Source organism: Mirounga leonina, unplaced genomic scaffold, assembly GCF_011800145.1.
Source record: "Mirounga leonina isolate KUSES-001 unplaced genomic scaffold, KU_Mleo_1.0 Mir_129, whole genome shotgun sequence".
NCBI lineage: Eukaryota > Metazoa > Chordata > Mammalia > Carnivora > Phocidae > Mirounga > Mirounga leonina.
The window spans coordinates 23368175-23394278 of NW_023270323.1; the positions used below are offsets into that span (position 1 = coordinate 23368175).

The 26104-nt window shown below is 40.0% G+C and overlaps 1 protein-coding gene, 1 long non-coding RNA gene and 1 other non-coding gene across 6 annotated transcripts in view; 2 read left to right on the forward strand and 1 right to left on the reverse strand.

The window, feature by feature from the left end:
- Window positions 1-1751: 1751 nt before the first annotated feature.
- On the forward strand, window positions 1752-14542 carry LOC118010463 (cytochrome c oxidase assembly protein COX18, mitochondrial). 4 transcript variants are annotated; one of them, XM_035004833.1, is made up of 6 exons: window positions 1752-2248; window positions 3412-3512; window positions 5607-5770; window positions 7262-7386; window positions 9475-9582; window positions 12222-14542. In XM_035004833.1, the coding sequence occupies exons 1-6, from the start codon at window positions 1907-1909 to the stop codon at window positions 12393-12395; spliced, it is 1014 nt and encodes a 337-aa protein (XP_034860724.1). In that variant the 5' UTR covers window positions 1752-1906; the 3' UTR covers window positions 12396-14542. The 4 variants fall into 4 exon arrangements, with proteins under 4 accessions (XP_034860724.1, XP_034860726.1, XP_034860725.1 ...); XM_035004835.1 differs by having other exon boundaries at window positions 9514-9582; XM_035004834.1 differs by having other exon boundaries at window positions 7265-7386.
- LOC118010993 lies at window positions 4628-4768 on the reverse strand. Its single transcript, XR_004679390.1, has one exon. It is a non-coding gene; the product is annotated as a U4 spliceosomal RNA (small nuclear RNA).
- A 3895-nt stretch (window positions 14543-18437) lies between the features above and the next one.
- The window catches only part of LOC118010464, an 85448-nt gene continuing 77781 nt past the window's right edge, over window positions 18438-26104 (forward strand). Inside the window, exon 1 of the long non-coding RNA XR_004679210.1 lies at window positions 18438-19744. This is a non-coding gene — a long non-coding RNA (uncharacterized LOC118010464). The remainder of the gene's footprint in view (window positions 19745-26104) is intronic.

Sequence of the window (26104 nt, forward strand, 5' to 3'; positions counted from 1 at the left end):
TCAAAAGAGGTGTTACCACAATTTTGGATAACCAGTACATACACATTAGTGCTAACACTCTCCTTTTGTATTGTTCTATAACTGACAAATACTTCCCCCAGCATTCTTTACCAAGTAGAGATGTTCTGATCATCCCTATTATATGAATTTAGAAATGTATGTTAATACATATGAAATTAGCATAAGTTAAATATAAATTTTTTTAGATCACAATATCGAAACTTAAAGCAATGAAACACTCTAAAATGAGAATATAATATGTGACTCCAGAAAAGGTGACCTAATCAACTCCCTTTCTCCTGGGTATTAAAAGGTCAGAGTCCCTAGGCTTAACTGCTACTGTGGAAGGACCAATTTCCAATGACATCAGTTCTCCCAAAGGAGAGAAACGCAGTAGCATAGAATTTGCTTCTTTACTCCCACAAATCTGTAGGCAAAGGTATTTCCATTTAAAATTTGTTTCCACTTCGAAGTAGTCACTAGCTACCGGTTGCTTTTGTTTTTTGCTTTTTTTAAATATTTTTTAAAGATTTATTCATTTATTTGAAAGAGAGAATGTGAGTTGGGGGAGGAGCAAAGGGAGAAGGAAAGAGAATCCTCAAGCAGACTCCCCACTGAGCACGGAGCCTAAGCGGGGGCTCCATCCCAGGACCTCCACCGGATCCGCTGTGAGCCACACAGGCGCCCTGGTTGCTTTTTTTTTTAACTTAACAAATGCATAGGGAGATAGATTTGTACGTTTTTTCTTTTAAAAAGGAACAGCACTGTATAGCGTAAATTGGGATTTGTGTGTTTAAACACATTTCAAAATTCGTGTAGGTGCGTAATGAAACAAGAACCATAGTTGCAATTTAGCATTATCCCAACATTTGCCGGAGGCTTGTTTTAACCAGCATTTTATTCCGCACAACACAATTTGGGCTCTAGGTTTAGGGCTGACCCTTACGTAATTAAACTCCTTCACTCCATTCCAGTTTGTATACTGTTGCCAGGAACACAGAAGTCAAAACTAGTCCGTATAGATTTGGCGTATTCTTTTTAAGCCGAAGACGCTTAATGTTACTGTTCAGGCTCTTGAACCTTTATATAGGATACATGTAATCTCTAGTGAAGAATTGACCTCCCTACCAGTGATAACGCCTCAAGTAAGAAGATGGTATAGTACCCTGGAGTTTTGCTCTTTATATTGGAAGATGAAACACTGAAGGACACTCAGTTTGCAGTTGGGTTTAAAAATGTTAACTGAACAGATGAGCCAATTAAATCTTTATACCACAGATTGAACTATGCCTACTGCATAATGGATGCTCATTAAAACTCAGGTCAGCCAGAAACGCATGCCTTTCTCCAACCTGGCAGTTCAGCAACGTGTTGATTCTTTGGCAGTGTAATCCATTTCAGTCTCCAGCAGAAGCAATCCGATTGCACGTAAAGAGGTGGGGGACTACCTTCTGGTCACAAAAACCACCTACCCAGTTTAATCCACTACAAATCAAACGACTAGTTTGAAGTAGAGGAATGCAAAGGCACACGCTTAAGACCGACTTAAAAAGGCGAGAGCTTCTAGAGACCGCCCAGTCGGGTGCGAGGCAGCAAGCCCCGCCCCTAGCTCTGCAATTCCGGTCCGGCCTCTGAGGAGCTCCAGGCCCGCAGCGGGGAAGTTTCGTGTCTGCGCTGTAGGCCTGCCCCGTGCCGCGTGGGAAAGGCGGGACTTTCCTAGCAACTGCGTCATCGCCAGTGCGACGCCAGACAGCACTGCCTTGACTGGGAAGGTCAATAGTGCCCGAGGGAAGGCGCGTGCCGATTTTTCGCCTGGGGTTACGGGCGCGTGCGCGTGGCTTCCCTGGCAGAGCGGAGCCCACAGTAATCTGTGAGGTCCGTGGTTTGGCTCAGCCCTGGCGCAGACATGCTGTGCCGGCTGGGCGCTAGGTGGCTGAGGCCGCTGCCTGCACTGCAGCATGGGGCCCGGGACCGGCCGCTTGCGCCAGCCTCAACGGGCGGCGTTAAGCACTCTGCTCTGCCGGTGTGGGCGGTGGCGTCAGTCTCTGCAGTTGGCTCCGGCGGCCCTGGCAGCTGGTACGAGGCCCTGGCCACGTCGGCGCCGGTGCATGGCACGGAGGAGGTGCTCCTGGGCGTGCACACCGCCACAGGTCTGCCCTGGTGGGCCTGCATCGGTCTCACCACCGTGGCCCTCCGCGGCGCCGTCACGCTACCCCTGGCCGCCTACCAACACTACATTCTGGCCAAGGTGAGGGGCACCAGCGCCCTGCGCATCCGCTTTGGCGGTGAGGTGTGGTAGACGTCTACCGGGGGCTAAAATCGCCGGGTGCTTCCGGAGTGCCTAGTGTAAATCATCGTGACCACTTTCTTGCTAAGAAATTTAACTAGCACTGGATATGTGAATTAAGAGATGTTTGGTGACACATGGACTTGTCATTTCGTTTACCCTACTGGGTTTGTGCTCAAAGCCCAAGTGGTTACTAAGCTTGCTGTTAGAGAAAGAGAAATAAAGGAAGCGGTAGCAGAGTTGTTGTATGGAGAAACCTGTAAAATTGCTGTCTTAAAGACTGTAACAGTCTGTATGTCTGCAGCATCTTTTGTCCCCAAGTATTCCAATTCATCTTTCTTACTAGAAAAAAACTGCTGAGCTAGCCATTTGCAAACTTGATTTCCTTCTTCAGGCTGTACCACCTACAACTCTGGTAAGTCGCAGCCACTTGGACTTCAGTGCTTCTATCTCTTCTGTGGAGTCGGTATAGTAATACCGTCCAGGCCTACTTCACAATGTTAAGAGATCAAATCAGATAATATGGGTTAAAATATTATTCAAATGTGAGACTTCAAAAATAATGGTTTCCATGTTTTCAGATTATTATAGGGGATGGGGGATCCAGAAACAAAGGGAATCATCAGCACCATTGAGGCAGTGAGGTACTTTACAGAAAGAATTCCCACAGAGCAGAAATAAATGCAAACTTTTTGTGACTCTGTGGCTGTCACAGAGCATATTAAAAACTTAATTAATAATAGACTTCTGTTTTTTCAGTTACCATTACTCAGAAGTCCAAGGATGAAACACTAAAGTATAGGGTTCAGTTCTTATTTAATCCTTATAAGAATTCTGTGAAGTAGGTGCTATTAAACATTTTATATATGAGGGAACAGGGTTTTAGAACTTAAGTAACTTGCCCAGGATCACATAGCTAAGAGTATAAGCTGGAATTCGAATTTGGTTGTAACTGAAGATATCTTACGCAAATTTAACACCTTATCCTTAGACTTAAATTTTTTTGAGATGATCAGTAAACCACATTTTTCAGTGAGTTAGAAGAATAGAGGGTAAAATTATGAGTGGTTATGAATAAAGATCCTTTATGTGCTCGTAACAAATTCTACTTTTTCTTTAGCTAGGTGGAAAATTTACAGCCAGAAATAAAAAACATTGCAAGGCATCTTAACCAAGAAGTTGCAGTTCGTGCAAATCAGTTGAGATGGTCCAAAAGAGTTGCCAGGTAAGCTAATTCTATGAATATAGACTATATATATATGAATGAATATATACTGCATAAGTGATTATATTAATTATAGGTTTGGGTGTTCTATAGCTTTAGCAGCAAAGTAGTCCTTCCACTCCTTAATATTTTAATAAGTTTGTATGGTATGAGTTTTTGTATAGTGAAAGCAAGAAATGGAGAAACAGAGCAAGTTCCTTCTTGAGGGACTCCAGCGTCCTGAAAAAAGACCTGTAATCAAATAATGACTAAATTAAGTACTATAAAAAAGGTTATGTACAAGGAGTTCAGTCATAGTGGAAAGTCAGGGAAGGCTTCATGGATGAAGATACTGTGCCACTCTGTTGGGATTTTAGTCAGTAAATGATACAGATTATTTACACACTTGACCATTTTGGAAAGAAGGGTACAGCAGCCCATAAGAAAGGGGAGGTAGAAAATGTGAATGCTCTGGTAGAAGAAAGTAGATAGCCAAGGTGCTGTCTGTCCACTGTGGTTACCCTGTGTAGTTGTCTGTCTGGGCTCTTCGAAAGCCCTTAGAAGGTGCTTGACCATGCATGCTGCAGTTCTGTGTCTGTAGTCATCCATTGGGAACGTCTAAGTCCTCCTGCTTCAATCAGCCTAAGTTAGTACTTAGTCAAATTATAATCCTTACCAGGCTGTGACTAAGTGTTCACCGGTTCACAGCAATGAGAAAAATAAGGGCTTTATATTATGTATATATAATGTATATATGGTTATTGTATATTTTTACCTATATGTGTATAAATGTGCCAACTCTCTTCAATATGAAATTGCTTTTCTCTTTAATGTTAAAAAGATCTGACATTTAAAAAAATCATTATGGTAGCTTAATATCTTTACTTAATAAAATAAAAGTTGACAAACTTAACAGTTTTGAAGTTTTACTGATCAGAGAAATCTAAGAGTGAAACTCCAGGCCAAAAGAACAGATTAGTAAGCTGCTCATCTGAATTATAAATGCAGCCTAGACACGACTGGTACCTTGTTTATGCAGCATTGGCAGGATGATTGTCCAGACACATCCTTGCACAGATAGATGACTTTCTAGGAAGACACATCTAAGAGTTTCTTGGATTTTCAATGGAACTGAGTCTTGTAGGGTTAAAGAGAGTTTGTCAGGTGGACAGCCAGGTAAGTGGACTGTCCACACAGATGACTTAATGACTTCCAATTAGCAACAATCACGCCTCGGATAAACCTCATTGGCTATGATACTGCCACTGCGCAAAGCTTGACTTAATGACTTCCAAAAGCATGCTGATGTAGAAGTCTGATTTATTGGGTAGCCTGTGCGTGTAGGCACCAAATATACAGGTGTCTGTAGAAGAGTAACAAGAGATAAAGTTGGAAGAGTAGGCAGACTCTAAATTATAAAGCCTGGAATGTCTGTGTACTGTCTTAGTGCAATAATACACTATAATTCTATTGGCTTCAAGTGCCTTGGATGTCTACATTGTAAAAGACATGCTACAGGAGATTTAAAGATGAGTAAGATCCAACACTTGATCTTCAAGGGGCCTATGGAAAGTGGGACTTAAGACGAGAACGGGAATAACGAATAAGGTTAACAGAGAAACAGATTAAGAAAATCTTCATAAAAGAGTTGGCTGAAGGATGTAAACCATTTTGATAGGTCAAGAGCATACATATTACAAAACCACATTGCTACAAAAAGTATATTCAGGGATCAAGTAATTGAGCTTGGCTGGAATGGAGGGATTTGAGTTAAATTTGCTTTCACCTCTAGAATTTTTGATACAAACTGTAGTTATACCATGCCAGTAGTAAAATTTCGCTTATTAAAACCTAATTAGCCAAAGACCACCAGAGCCAAAGCTTGTAGTTTGATAATGTCAGATTTATCAAATTGCTATGTAATTTGTGTACATGCTAGACTTTTTTGCCTTTTGTAAGGCAACCCTTTAGTAAAATCTATGACAACTAAAAATCCGACACAAAATTTTAGCTAATAACCACAACATGGGTGTGTTTGTGCTACAGGTATGAAGCACTATTAATAGTCAAATAATATTTTCTCCTTTCCCTTTTTCACCCCTTCCCTCAAACTAGGCTCACTTATCTAAAGAATATGCGGAGGCTTGTTTCAGAGCTGTATGTTCGGGATAACTGCCACCCTTTCAAAGCCACTGTTTTGGTCTGGATTCAGTTTCCCATGTGGATCTTCATGTCTGTTGCTCTCCGGAATTTTAGCACAGGGGCAACACATTCAGAAGGTAGTTATTATAGAAGTCTGTTTCCCCCAAATAAGTTATCTAACATTGTCTTTGTACTCTAAAGAAAAAAAAAAAAGGAAAAAAAAAAAAAAATCCCTATGCTTTTCATAATTAGAATGTTTTTACCATCTTTCTTACAAGAATATAGATTTTAAAATATTAAGTGTAAGCAAACTAGCCGTGTTGAGAAAACATGAATGTAAGAAGGACAACAGTAATACAGTTGACCCTTGAACAACACAGATTTGAACTGGGCAGGTCCACTTACAGGTATATTTTTTACAGTCCCACACTGTAAACGTATTTTCTCTTCATTATGATTTTTTTTTTTTAATTTGGGGGGGCAGAAGGATAGGGAAAGACAGAACCTCAAGCGGACTCCCCGCTGAGCGCAGAGCCCCACCCAGGGCTGGATCTCACAACCCTGAGATCATGACTTGAGCCAAAATCAGGAGTCAAACACTTAACCGACTGAGCCACCCAGGTGCCTCTCATTATGATTTTCTTAATAACATTTACTTTTCTTTAGCTTTCTTGTAAGAATACAGTATATGATACTTACAGCATATAAATGCTATTGATGAGGCTTCCAGACAACAATAGGCTTTCTGTAGTTCTTGGAGAGTCAAAAGTTATGCAGAGGGTTTTTTTTAAGATTTTATTTTTAAGGGGCTCCTGGGTGACTCAGTCATTAAGCATCCCTTCAGCTCAGGTCATGATCCCAGGGTCCTGGGATCAAGCCCCGCATCGGGCTCCCTGCTCTACCAGAAGCCTGTTTCTCCCTCTCCCACTCCCCCTCTCCCCCTGCTTGTGTTCCCTCTCACTGTGTCTCTCTCTGTCAAAAAAATAAAATCTTAAAAAAAAAAAAAAAAAGATTTTATTTTTAAGTAATCTCATACCCAATGTGGGGCGTGGACTCACAACCTTGAGATCAAGAGTCACCCGCTTTACCACTGAACCAGCCATGCGCCCCGTACACAGATTTTCAACTGCTCAGAGGGTCTGCACCCTTAAGCCCTGAGTTGTTTAACGGTCAATTATACTTCTTCATGGAAGTCATAATAAAATTCGTGTTACAATTCCATGATTCAGTTTCCTGGCCAAGAATTTTTTCCATTTATAAAATTAAGGGACCAGAAAAGCATTCACAGTTATAAATGTAAACATTTATTAAGAAACTATAAACTAAAGCATTTGCTTAAAGGCATTTCCAACCAGAAAATATCTGAACAGACTTGAAAGAAAGTAGCCTATGGACAAATAGTTATGTAAATATAAGTTTGAAAAGAGTACTGCTATGTATCTTTATGCTCCTACATCTGTTTGCTACAGAGAGCTTCTTTCTCAGTACAGGAAGACGAATTTATGTTGTGGATTGAAAGTGAATAAAACCAATGCAAGTCTTTAGTGTGAAGGACACCTTATTTGATTTAGACTACTAATGTGTTGTATGTTTCCTTCTGCTATGTTTTATTTATAAAACTGTCTTAGCAGGTTTTTCTGTTCAGGAACAGTTAGCTACTGATGGAATCCTGTGGTTTCCTGACCTCACTGCACTGGATTCTACTTGGATTCTGCCTATCTCCGTTGGTATCGTCAATTTATTAATAGTGGAGGTCAGTGGTTTTAAATGAGATTTGTTTGCCATTTAAATTATTGGGATTTTTGTTGCTGTTCCAACATCAAATATAAATGTGTTTGAGTTGGTAGTGATATTCTAGCTTTGAGCCATAATTGAGATTCCTTGGTTTCTGGTCATAGATCAGCTGTTGGCAAGTCTTAGGCCAGTTCCTTAACCTCTCTGGGGGCCAGAATGCTCAAAATTAAAATGGAAGAGCTGAATTAGAACACTTCTAAAGTCTCTTTCAGCTTTACAGTTACATGAATCTAATACACACAATTTTGTGATTTGTTTTTGGTAAAGACAGTAATTAAAATGGTTAATCAGTCTGGTTTTATTCTCACATTAGATTGGTATTTTGTGTATATGTTTAAAATGTAAATTTGCAAGTAGGAAACATAGTATCTGACTTTTTTTTTTTTTTTTTTTAGCTGTATGACCCTAGAAAAGTCAGTACTTCATGTGATGGAGTAGAAAAACACATACATATAAAACATGATCTGTCAACTATGTCTTACCATTATCCCATGCTGTGTTACTCAACAGTTTAGGGGAAGCAAGCCTTTAATTGTATAAGGAGCTATTCTCAGTTGAGTAGACCATAGACTCTTTGAACTAGAAGAAACCTTAGAAAAGATCCTTAGAACCTCATCTCAGAGACCCATCACTGGTCTCTGTTTCAGAAATCAAATACACCCCTTATTTATTTTTTTTTTTAAGATTTTCTTTATTTATTTGAGAGAGAGAGAGAGAGCACAAGCAGGGGGAGCGGCAGAGTGAGAGGGAGAAGCAGACCCCGACGTGGGGCTCCATCCCAGGACTCCGGGATCACGACCTGAGCTAAAGGCAGATGCTTAACTGACTGAGCCACCCAGGTGCCTCAAACCCTTTATTTTTTCAAATGAGAAGAATGAAGATGATACTCTAATGTTTTGGGTTAGGGTTTCTTGAGAAAAGACTCCATGTGTAGTCTTAAGTGTGTTTCCCTAAGGTCACCTAGCACCATTGAATGTGGTTGGTACTTAGTGAATATTTGTTAGAATGAAGAAAATGATCAACACAAGGTCACAGTGAATTAATGTCAGTCTTCTAGTCTTTCCTTGTACCAACTAACAACCCAGTATACGTAAGTTTAATAAAAACTTATTCTTGGGACGCCTGGGTGGCTCAGTCGGTTCAGCATCTGCCTTTGGCTCAGGTCATGATCCCAGGGTCCAGGGATCGAGTCCTGCATCCGGCTCCTTACTCGGTGGGGAGTCTGCTTCTCCCTCTGCTTGCCACTCCCCCTGCTTGTGTGAGTGCTTGCTGTCTGTCTCTCTCTCTCTCTCTGACAAGTAAATAAATAAACTATTTTTAAAAAAAAACTTATTCTTACACAATATACACCATGTGCCAGGCACTATTTTAAACAATTTATGTGAGTTAACTCATTTAATTCTTAGACTAATCCTGTGATATAGGTACTAATATTATACCCATATTAAAGTAGAGAAAGCGAGACACAGAAAGGTTAAGTAACTTACACAAAATCACATAACTATTAAATGCAGGGCTGCCATGTGAATCTAGGTAGTTTGGATCTGGAGTCTGTGCTCAAAATCATTTCATTATTCTATCTCTTAAATAAGTTATTTATAAGTCATAACTGCTTTTCCTAACCTGGTTCTTCCCCTTATTCCATATAGCCAGATCACAAACCTTTGAGATTCCTATTACGATCCTTCTTTATGCCAGCCACTGTGTTTAAGTACCAAAACAAGGGTAACGATTCATACATAGCACCTATCTTGAAAGGACTTTCAGTCTTACAATCTTTAAAAAACATTGACTTGTAAAAATTATGCTCTTTAATATAGCTGAATCCCCTTTATTGCTATTGATTAAAGCTCCATTTAATAATTCTGCATAATTATTAAATTTTTCAGAAACATAGATCGTCAACTCTACATTTATCAATGTTTTAATTTTTTTGCTTCTATTAAAATATAGGTGGAGGCCAGTCAAAAACAAATTGTATTTTAAAGCTTGTCTGATTTAATATGCTCAATAATTATTGTGTGTATTTATTATTCTACCCTCTCAGATTTTTGCTCTGCAAAAAATTGGAATGTCTCGTTTTCAGATATATATTACATACTTTGTTCGTGCGGTATCAGTGTTGATGATTCCAGTTGCTGCAACCATACCTTCAGTGAGTAAGCACCCACATTGTGTGTAGCATGTGCTAAATCTTCTCTGTGCTTAGACTGGCTAGGATTCTGTGTCTTCTGTTGAGCTTCCTTTGACTGCTAAGTCCCTTATTGGTTTCCGAGTTTCTGTAGTAATTAATATCACCAAGTGACACTTCATATTTTTGGGGATTAGTTAATCTTCCTTTGTGTGAATGTGAGTTAACTCTCAAACTCCTTTTTCTTTCTTTCTTTCTTTTTAAATCTTGCACAGTGCTTTAAACAGTATTTGTTCTGTTTGATTAGTTGAAATACTGAATTCCTTCTGTCTGCATAGACTGGGCCAAGGAATTTAGCTCTTAAAAAAGAAACAAAACTTTGTGCCAAGTCCATATGGGTTCATATGTGATATTATTTAACCTCAACAATTCAGTGAGGTAGGTACACCTGCCTCCATTTATATGTCAATACACTTTGATAGAAATAGAAAAAAAATAGTTATGTTTGCAGTTATTTCACATTTTTAGCCTTTTGCTTATTTCCCAATGATACTTAGTGCAAAGAGGGCAAAAGCTGTCTTAGGTATTATCTCTCTCTGCTCAGGGCCAACACCTTGACCATGAAGTCGAATTCATTTACTGGGGATAGATAGGGTTCATTAGCATATATCAAAGTACTTCATTGTCTTAGGAATCTGAAACAGTGCATTTTCAGCATCAAAAATGTATTTTTTAAAGCTGTCTCTTGGTCTAATACTGTCACTAATCCTGTGTAAAATAAGTCAGTTTCCACATTTCTGAAGTAGACCTCATAATGTCTGTGAGAACTAATAAAGTAGCATCAAGTGCTTATTATAGTACTTTTCATGTGAAAATAGAACAGTGCAGATTCACTGCATTTCTGGGGAGAAATAATACCAGTTTATATATTATCAGGAAACTCCCTGATCAAATGAAATAGGAGCAGTGAATTTTCAGTGAGGGATTGGGTTTAAAGTGAATATCAGAGATCTCAAAAGCAATGTCTTAAATACCCCAAGTTTATTCTCTCAAATATAGAAAATTCCGAGTTAGGCAGTTTAGTGTAGAGCTGATGTGGCAGCTCCATGAAGATACATGAGGAACGCAGCCTGCTTCTCTCATTATGTTCCACCATCCACTGCCTGTAATTTCTGTCCTTAAGGCCACAGTTTGGTCATGGTGGCTGCTGGAACTTATCTTGCAGGAATGGTAAAAGGGTACTTCAAGGCTCCTTTAAGGAGCCTTGACAGATGTCACACCAAACACTTGTGCTAACATCCTAGTTATCTGGGCGACACTTGGTTGCAGAAGAGACTGGGAATTAGTCCTTTTTTTTTTTTTTCTCCCTGATGGCAGTATACCCAGATTAAAATGAGAATTTTACTACTAAGGAAGAAGAATTATTCTTAGGCAGTTCATAGTCTACCATAGTTGGTTTCAGAGTACTTTTTTCGTACTGGATGAGTCAAATGATGATGATGGCTAATAATCAATATTGACTTCGTGCCAGGCACTGTTTTAAAAGGTTTACATGTATTAGCTCATATAATTCATCCAGTGTGCACTGAAGTAGGTGCTATTACAGTCTCCACTTTAGTGATGAGGAAACAGACACAGAGAGGGTAAGTAGCTTATCCAAGGTCACTCATCCATTAAACGACATGTAATATCACTCAATTATCTAAGACCCATCCAGGCAGTTTAGCTCCTGCCCGTAACTACTATGCTAATCTGCTCTGAGGATGTGGTACTTTCTGCCCCGAAAAATTTGCTTTGGAACAAATCCAAGTGCTTAATATAGGCCACCTACTGTGCTTACCAGTCTGTGTGAGTTATCTCCCTTTTTCCTCACAGCAGCCTTCTGAGGCAGGTATAGTTCAGTCCCCATTTTATAGATGAGGAGACTGAAACAGAAGGAAAATAACTTCCCTGCAGTCAAATAAATGGAATTCACATTCAGGCAGTTCAGCTCCAGGGCCTGGACTCAACCACCACAGGCTCATGCCTCTGGGGCCTGATCACATTCTGATGCCAAAGAAAAGTTTGCAACTCCCAACTGTGGGAATATTTCAAAAGGCTATAGAACTTAGTCAACCTAAATAAATCACTCTGAATGGAAGTACAAAAGAAAGTTGAAGATAATGCTGAGACTGTTCATCTCTGAAAAAGGCAAAGATAATTCATTCCTAAGAAACCAGTTACTGGGAAAATTTGGGGTGATAGATCACTATATAGAGGAAAACGGGGTCTAGGGAGCCTAAATGGCTGTGCCCCCAGTACCCCAACTCCAGTATAGCAGCTTGTCAGGCCTCTTGATGGGGAAAAAGGGTGCTTACTTGCCAAAGAGGGGAGGGGAGATCTCTCTTGAGCCTCTGCCTGGGCGCTGCTCTCTGTCATCCACTTGCTATCATGAATACCTCTCCTCTTGGCTTTCTTTTCACTTTTTAGTCCTTTTAGCCTTCTTTCTTACCTAGTAGAATCGTCACAGGTATCAGATAGCTGCCACAGGTCTTGTTCAGTCCCTGTCCACGGTTGCTTCCCCACGTTGTCATTTTCTCTTGTACTGCCTACCCGTCTCTGGACGTCAGTGTCCTTGGAGAGTTGAGAAGTACTAACATTCATGTCCTTTCTTCTCTTTCTAGTCGATTGTGCTCTACTGGTTGTGCTCCAGCCTCATGGGCCTTTCACAGAACTTGCTGCTGCGCTCTCCTCGGTTTCGTCAACTTTGCCGAATACCGTTGACCAAGTCAGATTCAGGCACTCCTTATAAGGACCTCTTTGCTGCCTTTTACGCCAAGTTCATTTCAAAAAAATGACATGCTTTCCATTAATTTTGAAACAATTGCCAGTGTCATTATCACAATATATTTAGGTTTAGAAATTCAGATTTGATTTAATTTATCTTTAAAACCATGAACTGTGTAAAGTACTATGGGTTAAAATATAATCCAAATATATTTGACAATACTTAAAATCCTTTAAGTGCTAGAAATATATGTTTAATTGTATCTTAAAAATACAAAAGTAGAATCAAAGTGCCTGGTTCTGCTTATAAAATTACAACTTGGTAGAGGTGCCAGAACTTTGGAAAAAAGGATTAGATACTGAATGATGTCGAATTATACTGACCAATCTCATACATTAAAGTTTTTTAAAGAGAATACAGTGAGGTGATTCTTAAAATTTTGGAGATGTGGAGGATCATAGACCCGTTTGCACGTCTGCTAAGGCTATGGTTTTCTTTTCAGAAAAATCCTGGGACTCAGAACATGGGTGCCTTGGTTGATGAGCCTCCCTTCCCATGCCCCGAGGCTTTCTGGTAATTCCTGGTTGAGAAATCTTATTCTAATGGAACACACAATGATGATGAGTTAATGTGTGACTTTTAAAAAATGGACTTGAGATACATGCAGTAGAGTAATCCTTAAAGGAAGTACCTAATATGGTAGGTGATACTGCCTTTCAGCCCTGCTCTGAAAGAATACAAGAAGGGTACATTCCTTTTTCTGTATCTTAAGACTGAAAAAAAAAAAAAAGACTGGACTAGAGTATAGCACTAAGTACTGATAGAGCCCAAAGTGGAAAATCTTAAGCATTAAGTTTGTTTTAGTCAAAGGAAGAAAAACTGAAGGGCAGCTATCTGTTATGGAGGTGATTTTATAAACTTCTTTATTTGGAAGGATTAAGTATTCTAATGGGTTTAGACTATGGTAGATGGAAAAACTAACAGGTAATACAAATTGTGGATCCAGTTTTTTGTTTGTTTGATTTGAAAGGATGATAAAACTAATGTGTGGTTGGGATATTTATGTCATTTGAAAAGATTATAAATTACAAGTTTTCATTGAGTTGGAATATGAAGCTCATTTTTGAGAGGCCCTGTATCCCATCTCGTGTTTTACAATAAAGAAAAAACTAAAGCAGAATTAGTCATTTTTTGAATAATGTCTATTAAATCTTAGCCATTTTGGTTGTCACCTCACCGGGTATTTAAAGGTAGCTCTTGGGACCTGGTTCTCTTTTCCTGACTTCCCAGTCCTGGTTCGTGACTGCCCTATTGAGGTAACTATCTTTCTAATCACAGTGAAGGAATTGAAGCCTCCATACAGTAAATCCTCATTATTCTCAGACTTTGTATTTGCCAATTTGCCTACATGCTAAAATTTATTTGTAACCTCCAAATCAGTACAGGGCTTTTGATGTCATTCTTGGACAAACATGGAGTGCCAAAAAATTTGAGTCATTCGAGGTATGTGTTCCCAGATAGGTCAAGCAGGGCAACACTGTGGCTTGTTTCAGCTGTCAGACTGTATAATAACCAAGTGTCCTTTTCATGGTCTAGTGCCATGTTTTTTCTCATTCAAGGGCTTTTTGTTGGTGATTTTGCTATTTAAAATGGCCTCCAAGTGTTGTCACGCTGAAGTGCTGTCTAGTTTACCTAGGCACAAGAATCTTGTGGTGTTCTTTAAGGAGAAAGTAATACCTAAATAAACTTCATTCAGGCATGAATTACGATGCTGTTGGCCATGAGTTTACCATTAATGAATCAACAATATATTGTATTGATGGGTTGACAAAAATGTGACAAGAGGCTCACAGAAATGTACCCCTGTAAATTCTCTAGGAGCAATGGTTTAGTGTTGACTAATTCAGAGTTTGTGGTAATTTTATAGAATATAACTACCCCAGATAACAAGAATTGACCTTTCGGAACATGTACAATCAGGGAAGGAAAGGCAGAAATGTGTGTGCTGGTTGTATTACACAAAAAGAGGAAAGAGAATTTGAGAAAAATTTTGGCTATCTCGAACAAGTTGTCTCGCCACGTGTATCATTGGGTACTGATTCATATATTTTTCTCATAATGGGATGAAGGAAATCAGCCCTCTTCCCCCCATTTTACTCAAAGAAGTTTGTCACTTTCTGAAAGTAAGAAATAAAGGAATGCTGTGACTCCCTTTTCCAGTAGGTGAATCTTCTTTCCATGAGCATGCTTTACCTTGTTTACTTGGATTCCCCTCAATTTCTAAATGTACATTTAACATCTTTTTTCAAGGGATAGTTTACCTTGTTTCCTATTGCTTTCCTATTTTCAGACATTTTGAATTGCTTTGAAAATGTATGTAAATTTATTTGAAAATACAAGGTCCGGGCGCCTGGGTGGCTCAGTTGGTTAAGCGACTGCCTCTGGCTCAGGTCATGATCCTGGAGTCCCGGGATCGAGTCCCACATCGGGCTCCCTGCTCGGTGGGGGGGGTCTGCTTCTCCCTCTGATCCTCTTCCCTCTCGTGCTGTCTGTCTCTCATTCTCTCTCTCTCAAATAAATAAATAAAATCTTAAAAAAAAAAAAAAAAGAAAATACAAGGTCCTTCCTCCCATATCTCAAAATAATTTCTGGTAGAGCTGAAGGTGGCTGGGATCTTAGAAAATACTCATGAATAAAGAAAACTGATACATTATGAACTGAGGTGAATTAGTCACCTGACTTCAAGCTGGTAAATATTCCTCTCATTTCTTTCTCCAGGCAGATTTTTTAGTAAATAGCAAGTCATGGTTCAGAAATCCCAAGTCTGTGGTCTTTGATCTTATTTCCCCAGCAGTTTGTCATAGTCAGGAGCACTTCCAGAGCCTAAGATTAGGGGAGGTGGGTACTGGATGGGAACAAGAGGACACACACACACTGTAAAGATCCCTTGACAACTTCCTGCTGGATGCTTCTCCCTCCTCTGCTGCTGAGGGACTGGCAGAGCTCTGTCTTGGACCCTACAGAGTTCAGGAAATCTTTTTTGTTTTTTTTTTTTCAGATGGAGACCATAGTCTATTTGTGACACCCTTCCTCCTCTCTTGAAAGGGAGTATTTTTTTTTCTTTTCTCCAGGTGGGCCTTATTTTTGTCTCTAGGCCAGATTCACTTTTTTATCAGTGTGTCTCAGCCCAAGAGTTAGGAAAGGAAACTCCCTCCTGGATCAATTTATATTCTACCATGATACTACTGCTCAAACATGTATTAGGAGATGGAACTGGCATAACCAAACAACCCAAGTTTTCCCTGGAAGCATTGTAAGAAAACCTGAAGAGTCCTATCTGGGCCAGATGTCACAGGTGGAAAGATTTAAAAGCAAAATCCTTGATTGCCACCTTCACAGATAACGCAGGAGAGGTTTCCAAACCTCTTGGAGAGCAAGCCTTGCTAAGGTACCTTTAGAAGTACTCAAGAACTAAAAACCAAACCTTCACATCTCAGAAGAGGTACAGCCAGTTCTCCTAGACCATAGTGGGGAAATTGTTTCTGGGGAAAAGTGGAAAAAATGAGGGCCCAAATGAGCCTCCATAATTTCTCTATTTTCCACCTGTGCTTAATTCATCCACATGTCTTCATAGGTTCCTCCTCTGAGGATTCCAGGAATATTTATCTATCTATCTATTTTTGAGAATCACCTTTTAAATTGCTTCAATACCACATTAAGCACCAAAAGCAGTAGGAACTCAGATCTTAGAAACAAAGAGTGTTGTTTGTTTTTCCCCTGGGTGATAAGTGAAGTTACCACAGAATGCAAAATTTAAGATTTCAGGTAATGACCTATGAATCCATGCAAGAATTTAGGTTCCTGTCTTAAAGCTAAATATGCAAATGTGACATAAAACATGAGACTAGTTACAATAGGCCATCATTATTGATGCTCTCTTCTTTTATGAGCTGATTCTACCAGGACACAGATTATCTGGAAATTATAGGAATCCATAGAAAGTTTTCCATTTGAACCTTATGAATATAGTTTAAAGTTGTAATAATGGATATTTTTCTAATTATTGTTTTCCTTATATTTTTAAATACCGAATTTCGTGGAATCAATATTAGCTTTGGGACATTTGAATTTGTGAAGTAATAAAACCATAGATATTTCTGAAATTTTAGATTTCTGTACTGTGTTTCAACAAGTAAAATAAGAATTTATATTCATATATGTTTTTAATGTATTCATACATACGAATTTTCATCCATGAACATTTCAAGCAAAACCTAAGGACTGAATTTACATGCATTTTTTTTTTTAAGATTTTATTTATTTATTTGATAGAGACACAGCGAGAGAGGGAACACAAGCGGGGGAGTGGAAGAGGGAGAAGCAGGCCTCCCACTGAGCGGGGAGCCCGACGCAGGGCTCGATCCTAGGACCCTGGGATCATGACCTGAGCCGAAAGCAGACGCTTAACGACTGAGCCACCCAGGTGCCCTGAATTTCCATGTATTCTTTGTAATCATATGAAAGACAAAGATACCAGATATAATCTAAGAAAGTGAAAAACTAGTAACTAGGGTCAGGCTAATGCTAATTGGGGGAATCCTTTATTTTATTTTATTGTTTGTCATGTTTTGTATTTTCATGATATTGGTCAAATTATTTTACGTTTGTATAATTCTTTTATTGTTTAAGATGTTTCTGTATCCACATATTTTTTAAAATTTTAATTCCAGTATAATTAACATACAGTGTTATATTGGTTTCAGGCATACAATATAGTGATTCAGCAATTCTGTTCGGGATGCCTGGGTGGCTCAGTTGGTTAAGCGTCTGCCTTTGAATCAGGTCATGATCTCAGGGTCCTGGGGTTGAGTCCCACATTGGGCTCCCTGCTCAGTAGGGAGCCTGCTTCTCCCTCTGCCTACCATTCCCCCTGCTTGTGCTCTAGCTCTCTCTCTGATAAAAAAATTAAAAAAAGAAAAAAAAAATTCTATCCATTTTTCAGTGCTCATCACAACAGGTGTACTCTTAATCTTTAATTGGGGGAATCCTTTTAGACCTGTAAACCGTGGTATGATAATACATAACATTAAGGTGGTATAGGGATGGATCTTAATATTACAAGATTTGTAATATGGCTTGGAAAAAGCAATTAAATTTAAAAAGCTTGGAAGATCAGGATAGTACTTAGCAAATTTTTTAAAATAATGACTATATAAAAGTACATTGATTTTACTACTCCTAGAAATTAAATAATAGGTGAAGAATTAGCTTATTCAGCCAGAGAGTATGCATATGAATCATGTATTTATAACTATGTAGTCCGTCATTAAAAAATGTACATAGATCACATAATTATGAAATAAGATTGTTTTGCAGATTCTGGAGACAGAGTTTTTTTGCGTGTTTTACATCATCTCAAAGTACAGTAGACCCGGGCGCCTGGGTGGCTCAGTTGGTTAAGCGACTGCCTTCGGCTCAGGTCATGATCCTGGAGTCCCGGGATCGAGTCCCGCATTGGGCTCCCTGCTCAGCAGGGAGTCTGCTTCTCCCTCTGACCCTCCCCCGTCTCATGTACTCGCTCGCTCTCATTCTCTCTCCCTCAAATAAATAAAATCTTTAAAAAAAAAATTTAAAAAAAAAGTACGGTAGGCCCTTCTCTGTCCTGGCTGCAGCAGACAGCCATAAAAGAAAGCCACCTTGTAAGAGCTTTGAACTAATCACACTCCTATAATGCCAAGAAACAAAGCAAACTGAAACCTCATCAGATAAGGACGGACACTGCCACAGAGAGGGAGCGATTTGGTGAACAAATTTACTTGAGGATCATTAGTGGACTGTAGTCTAAAAGCAAAAGGAATTATTAGAAAATTTTTAACTTGGGGCGCCTGGGTGGCTCAGTCGGTTAAGCGACTGCCTTCGGCTCAGGTCACGATCCTGGAGTCCCGGGATCGAGTCCCGCATCGGGCTCCCTGCTCGGCGGGGAGTCTGCTTCTCCCTCTGACCCTCCTCCCTCTCATGCTCTCTGTCTCTCATTCTCTCTCTCTAAAATAAATAAATAAAATCTTTAAAAAAAAAAAAAGAAAAGAAAATTTTTAACTTTATTCAGTAATTGTATTCTCTTATTAATATTGCAGTGTTATTTTGGAACTTATTGTTAGGTAAAATATATAATGTCTAGTAGGTATCTTAGTTTTCTTTGGATGCTGTAACAAATTCCTTTATGCTGCTTATGCTACCAAAGGGAAAATATTATTGAATGTATTTTTTGGAGTTTTTTTTTTTAAACATTTTTAAGTGAAGCATAGTTGACATGCACATATTAGTTTCACGATATTGCAACACAGTGGAGATACAGAAGATACTTTTTTTTCAAGTTTTTCTTTTAAGATAGCTTCAGGGATTGCCCCTGAGTAAGAAACTGGCCCCACAGAGGGTCCTCTCTCCCCACAGTTCTCCACCCCCACACCCCCACAGATATGAAGCCTAGCCTTCATATCTGTTTCACCTAAGACCTTCCACGATCTCAATTAGGAGCAATACATAAAAGCATTTTGATCCTGGTTGATTCCCGTCTGTAGGAACCCCAAGGCTTGGCCAATATCACAAGAGAAAGAAAAAGTTACCAGCTGAGATATGGCAGCAAAATCCCCAGGAATCCACTAAATCAAAGTGTGTTCATACAGAGGCCTTGCCTAGTTCTTAGAACAGTAACTTTTTGCTTTGCTGTAACTTGAGCATGAGGGAGATACTGACACACTATCCCAAAGAAATAGGTGCTGAGAGAACCTTGGCCCCTAGTGTTCTACCACTGACTGCCTTCTTGACCGCCTTGTATTTTGGTAAGTTTTACAAAGTAGCCTTACCTTTAGTTGCCTGGTCCTGTACTGCTGGTTTCATTTAATAAAATGGACTTCTGGGTGTTTGGCAACAAAAGCATTAAAGGACAGACCTGAAATAAAACTAAAAGTGCTCCAAGAAAACAGTCACTGAAGTTATTCTACCTAAGGTAACGAAAAGAAATTTCTATCCTTGAGAATCTCTGCTAACTCCAGAGGGCCAAGAATTTCATGAAAAAGAGGCCTCTTGGAAAGTGCCCAGTTTCTATCTTTTCCATTTTGAGAAAATATCACAGGTGTGCTTCTTTCTCTTTGTATCCCTAAAAAGGCAATTTACATTTGTTTTGCCTTGGTTGGGAAGGCAGCACTGAATTTAATTTAGCTCTGATTTTTGTCTTCTGGCTAAATTGTAGCTCTCCAGGGAAACTTAAAAATATGGATTGTGAAATATACCTAACCATATTCTTTTCATTGCAGCTGCATTTCTGCATGTTCCAACCATAGCACAAATAATTTGAGGAATTTCTTCTAATTATAACCTCAAGCTTCCTGGATCATCTTTGAGTGATGGATGCTTCTGAGGGTAAGGAGTATTAAAAATACTATGAAAGAATTTGCAGTTTCATATTCCATGCTATTTAAAATTTATCCTATGTGTTGCTACAGGTAAGAAACTCTCAAAGTTTTATTATAAAAGCTTCAGTTGTGCTTGAGTTTTCAAATACAAAATGGTCTATTTTGGAGTCCAAATTAAAAACTATGGTTCCCATTTAAAATTATAGTTGCAACCAAGTATAAATTTTGAAATGAATTATTTTCTTCCTCATCCTTAACTCTCACCTATCTGATAGTTATTTTACTTAAAATACAGCTGATCCACATTATTCACAGATTCATATTTGTGGGTTCATCTACTCACTAAAAGGCATTTGTAATATCCTCATGATGCTTTTTCTGGTATTAGCAGACATGCATGCATGCTCAGAGCAGCCAAAAATACGAATGGTGGGGCGCCTGGCTGGTATGTGACTCTTGATGTCAGGGTCCTGAGTTCAAGTTCCGCACTGGGTATGGAGTCTACTTGAAAAAACAACAAAAAAACCCAAACTGTCCAATGCTCACACTCAGCTGAGATCAAATGAGGTGACGCTCTGCCTTTTTGTTTCACTTCGCGTACTGTAAATAAGTATCTTTCTCACGGTCTATTTAGTGCCATGTTTTCCTCATTTTTTTTTTTTTTATTGATGATTTCTCTGTTTAAAATGGCCCCCAAACACTAAGTGTAAGAAAGGTATGGTGGTCTCACAGAGAGAATATGTATGTTCGATAAGTTTTGTTCAAGCATGAGTTATAGTGCTATTGGCCAGGAGTTCAGTGTTAATGAATCAGCGATATATATTAAATAAGATGTCTTTAAACAGAAACACACACATAGGACAAGATTATGTCTTGATTGGTTGATGAAAATGTTACGAACACAGGCTTACAGGAACCTAACCCTGTGTTTCCTTTAGGAATAACTGTATTGATGCTGGATGGGCAAGGCCCCGAGAGGGCCTCAGGCCCCTCTCCAAGAGGGTTCTTGGCTTTGCACAAAAAAGAATTCAAGAACAAGCCATTTGGAGAAAGGGACAAGGATTTATTAAATATATAAAAGTAAGAAAGGAGCTGCTTCCAGACAAAGTTGTTCTGTCCTCCCAGGTGAGGAAGAGGACCCCCCCCTTTGCCTCTAATGAAGGTTTTTGGTTTTTTTTTTAAGATTTTATTTATTTATTTGACAGAGAGATAGCGAGAGCAGGAACACAAGCAGGGGGAGTAGGAGAAGCAGGTTTCCCGTGGAGCAGGGAGCCCGATGCGGGGCTCGATCCTAGGACCCTTGGATCACGACCTGAGCTGAAGGCAGACACTTAACAACTGAGCCACCCTGGTGCCCCTCTAATGAAGGGTTTTATAAATTTTTTTAAAATTAGCTAACTGGATAGGAGGGGCTTACTCTTTAACTTTGGGTTTATCACTTACATTGGGTGGTTGGTTTTTCCAGTGTCTTTGGGTTGTGGAATTACCCACAGGGAGCAATTTTAAGAATGTCCAGCTTTTATGACTTTTACTGTCAGAGGGAGTGGGGTCTTGTGGTCTTCAATGAGTTGGATCTCATGACTCTTTTTATGACCTGCTGACTTTTAGGTTAAGGGTCAGCCTAAAAACCAAAATGGCTTTACTTTGATTGACTTGCCCAAGCCTCCTTTGCCTCCTGCATTAGTACAGTAGTCACGAATTCAGTGTTCCCAGTGGCTTTACAGAACAATACTACCATGTGTAATGAAAATTTACTATACTTCAACCTGTATCTAGGGTATGATATTCATATGATAGTCTAAATCAGGGGTCCTCAAATTATGACACTGGGGCCAAATCCACCTCACCGCCATTTCTTGTACAGTTTAAAAGCTAAGAATGGTTTTTACATTTTTAAATACTTGAAAAAATCAAAAGAGTAATTTGTGACGTACAAGAATGATATGAAATTCATATTTCAGTATCTATAAATAAAGTTTTATTGGAATACAGCTGTGCTTATTTGTTAACATATTTCTGTGGCTTTCACCCTTCAGCTGCAGAGCTGACTGGTTGTCACTCTGCTCAGCTCACTCCAGTTTCAGTGATGCAGCTTTTATTCCACAGCATTCAGAGTGCTGTGTATACCGCCCTACTCTGACATTTTATTTATTATTTTAACCAGTTCATATTCAGTCAAAATAAGAAACGTAGACTTCAGATGTCATGCATTTAAGGCACAGTACAGTGTGGATTATGGTATCAAATTAGATGGCAAACATTGTGTTTATTATGCAGTGATACTATCATTGTGCTAAAAGTATACAGTATATGTTGACATTACCAGGCATCACGGTATTCCCAATTTACAGGAAAGTAATGGTTAGAAAAATAGAAAATTTAAAATGGGACAGCTCATTATAGCAGAATGGTTTTAAAAGAAAAATTCCAACTAACGGAAAATTCTGCTTCTCTCTACTACCCTCAGAACGCTTCTAGCCCCCAAATATGTGTATTTTTTCCCCACAACAAGCAATTCTCGCAGTTCTCTGCACCAATTGGGTGTCCTACAGTTCAGTTCCAACACTTCCTCGAGTTAGTGTCAGATTGCACAGGTTAAGAGCTCAGTCCCATAAGACTGCTGCCCCTCCTCAGACACCAGTCTCAAGTAGTGGATCTTCAGGTTACCCACAGCTTCTGTCTGATTTGGTTGCAAATCGAGGGTTTCCATAGCCTCTGCCTTGGGTTCCATAATATGCTAAAATGGCTCACAAAACTCAGGAAAGCACTTAGTATTATCCATTTATAATAAAGGGTACAACTCAGGAAAAGATGGATAGAGCAATGTATGGGACAGGGTGCACAAGAGCTTCCATGCTCAGTATGGAGGCATCATTATGTAGGCACCATTGATTAAATCATTGACCACTCATTGGTGATTGAATTCAATCTCCAGCCCTGCCCTCCTGTGAGGTTAAGGGATGGGGCTGAAAGTTCCAAGTTTCTGGTTACCTTGTTGGTTCCCATGGCAACCAGCCCCCATTCTGTGGTTATCAAGGAGGGGTTTTCCTTTTTTTTTTTTTTAAGATTTTATTTACTTATTTGACAGAGCGCAAGGACAAGTAGGCAGAGCGGCAGGCAGAGGGAGAGGGAGAAGCAGGCTTCCCACTGAGCAGGGGGCCCAATGCGGGGGCTCAATTCCAGGACCCTGGGATCATGACCTGAGCCGAAGGCAGACACTTAACCAACTGAGCCACCCAGGCACCCCAAGGAGGGGCATTCAAAAATTGCCTCATCAATATACATTTAGGTGTGGTCAAAAGGGCCTTTTTATTATGAATAACAAACTCAGCTCCTTTAAGAGCTGTTTCAGGAGCACAGAAGGCCAAATGTAACAAAAGATGCTTCTATCACTTTTCACTTAAGAAATTACAATGAGCGGGGTGCCTGGGTGGCTCAGTCCTTAAGCATCTTCTGCTCAGGTCATGATCTCAGGGTCCTGGGATCGAGCCCCATATAGGGCTCCCTGCTCAGCAGGGGGTCTGCTTCTCCCTCTCCCACTCCCCCTGCTTGTGCTCCCTCTCTCACTGTGTCTCACTCTGTCAAATAAATAAATAAAATCTTTTTAAAAAAATTACAAAAATAATTACAACAATTTTAGAAACTGTGTGCCAGGAACCATGGATGAAGACCAAATATGTGTTTCTTATTTTATCACAATATCACAGGGTTTTAGTTGATGAAATTGGCATTTTGCTCAGACAATGGATTATTTAAAATGGATTCTCGTTGGTCAGATTAGTTGTATGAAGGCATTTGGATTGATTGAGATGTATTTAAGGGACATGCCTATATTTGAATGAATAGGGGATAAGAATCTGGTAAATCCTCAGGGATGGTCCTGAGGCTTAATCTGTATAAATTATTCTGTTCCTTCTAAGGATAACAGAATCCTGCCGGTATTTAGTCTTCATACAAGATGGGATGAGATCACCTAAAGGGGAGGGGCAGGGTTTTCTTTGAGCTCAGAGCACAGAATTTTGAACTGTTTTTGTCTACACACCCTGCCTAAGGCACTGACATTAACATCCCACACAAAAATCGGAGGGATTACTCTAAATAAAAAAGCTGCCCTTCTCTCCCTACCACCACCATTGTAAGCAAACTGGGGGCTAAAGATAGAGAAAGGGAGGAGATAGAGATGGAGGGACTCCTTGCATCTGGAGAGTGCGGGATTATCTACCACTGTGACATGGAAGACAGAGTAGCTTTTCACCAGGTGATGACAATTTGTACTCTGCAGGCCATAGATAACTGGATCTGGGTTGTTCATGTAGCCCAAGTAGGACCATCAGAGCTCTCTAAAATTTGACCTAAGAGATACGAAGAGACCAGGTCAATTGGGTAAGTGATTCATGCTAGACCAGCCATCACACCAGCCTAAACCCACAGGCATTATACAGCGAGGATGTTACTTAGAAAACAAGGGTAGCAGAGAAGGTTTACATAAGAAGAGAAGAGACAAATAACACCATCTTGAAAAGCTGAGACTGAGAGACCCCACAGTCTACCCCCATAAGAGATAGAGTGGCCAAAATTCTAAAATTTGACATTGCAACCACTCATTACTTTCCTATTGCTGCTGCAGCATGTTACCATAAACTTAGTGACTTGAAAACATACAAATTTATTATCTGACAAGTTCTTGAGGTCAGAGATCTGATGAGGGTTCCATAGGGCTGTGTTCACTGGAGACCGTAGGCAAGAATCTGGTTTCTTAAGTTTTCCAGCTTCTGAAGTTTCCTTGGCTCCTGACCTGCCTCACTCTGTCCTTTCTTTCTGTTGTTGCATCTCCTTTCACTCTCGCCCTCCTGCCTCCCCCTTATTTTTTTAAATTTTTTTTATTATTTATTTTTTTATTATTTATTTGACAGAGAGATATACAGCGAGGGAGGGAACACAAGCAGGGGGAGTGGGAGAGGGAGAAGCAGGCCTCCCGCTGAGCAGGGAGCCCGATGTAGGGCTCGATCCCAGGACCCTGGGATCATGACCTGAGCTGAAGGCAGACACTTAACTAGACTGAGCCACCCAGGCGCCCCCCCCTTATTTTTTTTTTTAAGATTTTATTTATTTATTTGACAGAGCACAAGCAGGGGAAGCGGCAGGCAAAGGGAGAAGGAGAAGCAGTCTCCCTGCTGAGCAGGGAGCCTGACTCGGGGTTCCATCCCAGGACCCTGGGATCATGACCTGAGCTGAAAGCAGCCACTTAATGACTGAGCCACCCCGGCACCCCTGCCTCCCTCTTATAAGGACTCTTGTGATTATATGTGGCCACCCTGATAATCCAGGATAATCCTCCCATCTCAGAATGCTTATTCACATTTTAATCCTCCCATCTCAAAATGCTTAGTCACATTTATTGATCTTGTTCTTCAGGTCCAAGCACTTTTTGATTCAGATCTGTGGAGATGAACATGCTTCTCTATCTTCCACACCACAGTGGCAGATAATCCCGCACTCTCTAGATGCAAGGCGTCCCTCCATCTCTATCTTCTCCCTTTTTCTATCTTTAGCCCCCTGTTTGCTTATAATGGTGGTGGTAGGGAGAGCAGGGCAGCTTTTTTATTTAGAGTAATCCCTCCAATTTTTGTGTTGGATGTTAATGTCAGTGCCTTACTGCACTGGTGTGTTCTCTTCCTTGGGCAGGAGGTTATTAAAATGCCTTATTACCAAGATAATCCTGACCTTGATCTCTGATGCCGTCCATCTCAGGGAGACTGCCCCATTCTACCACATGTATAATGAGCTTCCAGTGGTCAGTTATTTTTTATGTCTGTAATGTACAAATGCCATAATCTGTCTTGCCATACCTGGTGCTACACCTGAGTGACAGGTATCATCTATATATAATATATTGGCTGCAGGAGTCACATCTTAGTCAAAATGGTCAGTTCTCTTTGGCCTGAAGAGTCATTCCTGCATGAGCTCACAGTGTTCATTTGCTCCCCTACTTACACACAGAATGCTTGCCTTCAGGCTTCCTCCCCCAACAGGACCAGGATAGAGTGACTCCACTCCTCCTCCAGTGCCCATGGCCTTCAGGGGTCATCAGGAGAGAGAAGACAAGGCGAAAGGGTAACCTCAAGTCAAAATAGAGAAATTAGAAATCCAAATTCTTGAAGAAAAAATAAAAAAACCCACCTGTAACTCCCAGATGTAATATCTCTAGTTCTCTAAAGTGAATGGGACAGGGCCAGTGTTTGAACAGAGGTCTAAGGGACTGTGTTTGTCCTTGGCTGAGATCATGCTGCCCCACATACTTCACAGGGCAACAGTGTAATTGACAACCACTGTGGGAAAGTTTCAGATTTGCCTCTTGAAGGTGGTC